The following is a 5,351-nucleotide window of genomic DNA, read 5'->3' as shown; positions in this document are numbered from 1 at the left end:
TAACGCAATACATAGGCACACAATCCAGTTTAAATAATATCCGGCTCCGTATTTATAAAAATTATCCGGCTTAATAATACTGAATCAAACAAATGATATTTAGGGCTGAAACTCCCATGAGGCAGGAAAAGCAAAGGCATTATGATAAGCTTACTAAGTCGGCCTAGCACAATATCGCCGACCTTAGAGTATGATACTTGGGACCCTAATCCTTTATCAAAAAGAAAGGCACTATTGTGAATTTGCAAGTGCTGTTCGGCACAATAATATAGCATTTGAATCAATGACACTTAGGGCAAGAATGCTTTACCAAGAAAACAGATATCACCATAACTTTAATAGAGTTGCTTGGCATCACAATGCCGACATGTGAAAAACGATACTTACCGCAAACCTAGCCGAGATGACAGCTCAATGCTCGATGCGTTGTAGGAAGTAACCATCTGAGGACGTATCATCCGTAGAATGGACAGCGCCCCTAGGCTACTGAATAATGGGGCGTTTCACCATCTTCTTAACACTCCTATCGACACTGATCTTTTACAGTATTTGAGCCGAGGATTGAATATCTTAGAATTGTTATTAGGTAGCCAACCTTACAAAACTCAATCTTTTTCTCATCTAAGTAGTTGGTTTCCCCATAGGCTTGAGTCCGAGGACCATGCAATGCCTTGGTTCTGTCCAAAACCTAGTTTTCCTCATCCAAGTAGTTGGTTTCCCCATAGGCTTGAGTCCGAGGACCATGCAATGCCTTGGTTCTGTCCAAAACCTAGTTTTCCTCATCCAAGTAGTTGGTTTCCCCATAGGCTTGAGTCCGAGGACCATGCAATGCCTTGGTTCTGTCCAAAACCTAGTTTTCCTCATCCAAGTAGTTGGTTTTCCCATAGGCTTGAGTCCAAGGACCATGCAATGCCTTGGTTCTATCAAAAACCTAGTTTTCCTCATCCAAGTAGTTGGTTTCCCCATAGGCTTGAGTCCGAGGACCATGCAATGCCTTGATTCTGTCCAAAACCTAGTTTTCCTCTTTGCGTGGGACCCTGGCTTTAGGGGAGGTAGCTCCTCAGCCAAGCCCCTAGAGTTATTTAAGCGATTGATGCTAATAAACGTAGCCCCTAGTCAAGAATCATAGACCTTAGCGGAGCTTTACATTAAAACTCTATAACCAGTTGTTAAAAATGGTAAAGGAACTCTCTCAACCTACCGTCTATACCAACACACAAGCCTTCCCACAGACGGCGCCAATTATAAGGACTCGATTCATGACGAACCGTATCGGTGTTGGGCTCGTACATAAAGAGGCCCATACAATATCATTTGTAGAGCGTGGGTTTGAAAGGCTAGGCCTTGGTCACTAGGCGGCGGGTTTTCCGTGGTGTTCATACATGGTTAAGTTTTCTTTACCCCTGGAATCTTGTTCCTGGAGGTGGGCTGGGAGGCTCTGGTTTTTTGGCCGTTTTTCCCGTCCCGCCTCTAGATTACTTACTTTTCCTTTTATACTAGCCTTCGTTCACTGTCCTTCGTCCACGTGTAGGGTCAACCTTCTCAGGACTGATACTTGTCCCATCAGCCTATACCCAAAGTCGTTGGGGGTGGTTGTAAAAGCCAAAGAATGCGGCTCTGTCAGGTGCAGAGTATTGAATGGCAGTAAGGGCAGCTTTCCCTTGATATTTTGGATTTCCTTTCAAGATTAGTCCTATACCGTTTTTGTCCCTCTGTCTGATGGGACTTTGGGTTCTGCCGAGGACTGAGCTGTCCTCAGTTGTATCCCAAGGCTATTTTGCGCTTTATATTACCGGGCTTGGGCCGTAACCCTCCTCGGCTTGGGCTTTCGGGCTCCCCGTAGGTAAATGGGCCTGACCCATAAATTATTGGGCCCCACAATATACAACTCATTAATATATATATATATATACACAATTTTTAATTATAAATTGAAATAATGTTAATTTCAATTTTCTAATCCAAAAAAAAAAAAAAAACCAAGTTCCTATATTAAAAAATCTCTCTCCTTTTTTGTTTCTCTCTCACATTTTTCTTTTTTGCATGTGTTCAACTCTATTAGGAAAAAAAAGTGTTAGAAAGTATAAGAAGAGTTCATGCCTAATTTTATAGGATATGGAGAAGTGTGGTGAAAAAAACTATTTTTTTAAAAAAATTACCTAAAATTTAGGAGTTTTATTTATTGTTCAGATAGCTTGAAAGTCCCTTAAATAATAGCATAAATAAACTACCTTATCAACTCATTGACATAAATTGACATAAATATATAATTTGAACAATTTTCTTTTCTTTTTTTTAAAGAAAAGTCAAGTCCACCTCTATAGAGTGAGTCATTAGTTCAAACTTCAGCTCTCCACTTCTTGGTAGCTGTAGGCGCCATTGGGCCAAGATGTGTTTACTTCGGCCTCTAAAATGAACAAGGTTGGGTATCTTATATGGATAATAGTAATGGCTCAAGGGAATTTTTTTTCACAAAACACAATGCTGAGAGCAAGGGACCACATTTGAATATGATACAGAGAACTTTGAAAATTGGCCTGGGAAAAATTCCAAAGCTTTTTTCTTGACTGAAATTGAAGTTCAATCTTTTGAAAAAGTCAAACTGCTGAGATGCTTGACATCTCCAGAAGCAATACAATGAATTGGTATCAATAGTAGTCTAGGTGTTAATGTTATTGTCACTTGTCAGGACTTAGGACAAGATATGTATCAAATTCTTCATATATATTAGGTTAATTAGATTTCGCTCATGCCAAATAATAAATCAAAGATCAAACTTCATTTTCTAATCAAATGTGCACTTATTAAATTAGAGATAATGACTGCCTAATATTACCATCCTTTTCGGCCGTATTATGAAGTATGAACCATCCAACTATATGATTATGACTCAGATATTTTTTTTAAATAAAAAATAAATGACTAGTTGACTACAATGTTGAAACAAATCGCAATCTCTTGGAGCATTCTAAACAACCTTTTTCTTTATCAATTTTTAAAACTCAATTATCTTTTATATATATATATATATATATGTGTGTGTGTGTGTGTGTGTGGAGGCCAGTTAGCCATAAGGTACTATTAAAACTGTACGAATTGGGCATGTGGTGCAATCCGAGGATATTTATTAGTCTGAGGATGGTCAAATAAAGTTATTATGAGAATGGTAGAAGAAGAAGAAATAAGGATTGTATACGATAATCCAAAATATGTCTGAGGAGAAAAGTCATCTCGGAAATAAAGATCCGATGTCAATAAGACTGTCCTACCATCATAAACATCCTTCAAGGTTGCATCACGATTAGAAATCAAACATTGGATAAAGGAGGAGTAGAGGGAGGCCACAAATATCTACAAAAACTGCTACCTCCACATTAAATGCATCCCAGCTAACTCTCTGACCGCATTAATGTGGAGATGATACTTGAACAGTGATGAAGCAGCCTTACAGCTGCTAGTTGAAGGTTCTGGGAGGTGTTGGATGGGACAAGAAGGAGTTCCTAGAACCTAACCCACACGTGTATGGTGGGGATGATACCAAAATTATAGTATATAGCATGGAAAGGTGGCCTAAAGGAGGGGGATCGAAAAATCAAGAAATCTTTGTAATAATCCTTTGAACTCTTGTAATCTTGATCATCAACTTGATATTATAACGTAACTCCTCGGACTGTGCTGATGACAGATTTTCTCACCTTACTTGTATTTAATTCTCTTAAATAAACAATTTTTATTGTCTTTCTTACCAAATAGAACTAGTTCTTTTACCCACGCTCTACAAATTCATTGTTTGGGCTTGTTGGGATAAAACTCAATCCTATATTGGGTCCAATCCAAATTCAGTCCTTACAATATAAAAAATAAAAATAAAAAAATAAACTCATTAAAACAAAACTTAGTGGAGTATAATTTGCAATATGAGGCATATTACAAAATTTACTTAGACCTTATAAACTGACGTGCAACTTGTAATTTTTTATTTTAATTTTTATAGGAGCTTCTCGCTTATTACAACAAAAATTGCTTTTAAGCCTAACAACAAGCTTGGTAGTAGCGTGGGCTACAACTTGCAACTATTTCTATAATTATTGACGTTATTGTTACGTTCTCGCGTATACGAGCACGATCGATTTTAAAACACCCCTAATTAAAACACGCCTAAATTATGTTTGGGAATCTATTAACAATTCAACGGCCAAGTGAAAGTGGTCTATATTAAAGAATTTGAGATTCATGAAAGGCGTCCAATTCTTCTTTGACTGAGATAGAATATTTCGTTCGCAATGTCACCATCGATGATAAATGGAGTTGTGCATTTCTAATCACATGGAAGTGCATTTCTAATCACGTAGTCTCTGTCTCTGTGTGCAAGTGTAGAGTCGGTTAAACAAGTTGAACCAAGCTTTGCGAAGTCTGTGTTATATAAGAAGATCCTATCAATGTGTGTAAATCTTCGAAAACCTAGGATACTCCTGAACTTGGCGGCTATACGGGTAGCTTTTCCGGTAGCAATTCCGAGCGCCGATTGAGTAACCGGCCGGCGGCGAGTAAGTCCGGGGAGCGAATCGGTAGGAAGGCGAGTTTCTCAACGATTCGGCGGGAGTTTGAGGAGGAGATACTTGTTTGAGAGATTTCGGCGGCGAAAGCACCGCTCTGATCTTCAAAGGACGGTTGTTCATCGACGAAGAAGAAGCGCGATCGTACTCTTCGATAACATTCGCCAAGTCCTCGTCGAAAGTGATCGAAATTAGGGTTTCCAAATCTCCGGTCGGCAATTGACACCGGAGATTCACCGATGAGCCACAGAACTCTCCGAGCTTCACCATCAACTCTGTAACAACAACAAGAAACAAAAATTTGATTAATTATTCACAAAAAAAAAAAACCAAACGAATTCACAAAAAATCGAATCTGAAAATAGAAGAGCACACAAACCTGTGAAAGAAATAGAGCGATCGACGGCGAGGACACGTGTAAGGCCGCCGGCGTAGCGGAGCGTGCCGTCGGTGTAGCGAGGGAGGATTTTCCCGCCATAACTGCAGAGGAATTTGATGGTCTCGGTGTTTTTGCTGTTGTTGGACTCCATGAAAGTTTTTGAAAGAGAGAGAGAGTTGTTGAGAGGAGATTTTGGTTAGTGAGAGGCTCAAACCTCTGGAGAGTGGTTTTGGTGAGTATTTATAGGGAGACGAAATGGGAAGAAATGGGAGGGTGAAGTGAGAAATAGGAAGAGTGGGGACTACACGGAAAGTGGGGGCCAAGAAAGAAAGAATTATAACGTGTTGGGTACAAAAGGCAAATGAAAGAAATATTGAGATGAAGCAGTCTGCGGGTTGATATATGCGGGTGGATAT

At 39.3% G+C, this 5,351-nt stretch overlaps 1 protein-coding gene across 1 annotated transcript; it reads right to left on the bottom strand.

Moving 5' to 3' along the window:
* Nucleotides 1-4,357: 4,357 nt before the first annotated feature.
* LOC115962836 lies at nucleotides 4,358-5,123 on the bottom strand. Its single transcript, XM_031081708.1, has 2 exons — nucleotides 4,936-5,123; nucleotides 4,358-4,831 (listed from the first exon to the last, which is right to left on the bottom strand). The coding sequence occupies exons 1-2, from the start codon at nucleotides 5,084-5,086 to the stop codon at nucleotides 4,437-4,439; spliced, it is 546 nt and encodes a 181-aa protein (XP_030937568.1). The 5' UTR covers nucleotides 5,087-5,123; the 3' UTR covers nucleotides 4,358-4,436.
* Between the last annotated feature and the right edge of the window lie 228 nt (nucleotides 5,124-5,351).

Source organism: Quercus lobata, chromosome 10 (assembly GCF_001633185.2).
Source record: "Quercus lobata isolate SW786 chromosome 10, ValleyOak3.0 Primary Assembly, whole genome shotgun sequence".
Classification (NCBI taxonomy): Eukaryota; Viridiplantae; Streptophyta; class Magnoliopsida; order Fagales; family Fagaceae; genus Quercus; species Quercus lobata.
The sequence above is the reverse complement of the archived record's forward strand: the minus strand, read 5'-3'. Positions and strand labels throughout refer to the sequence as shown.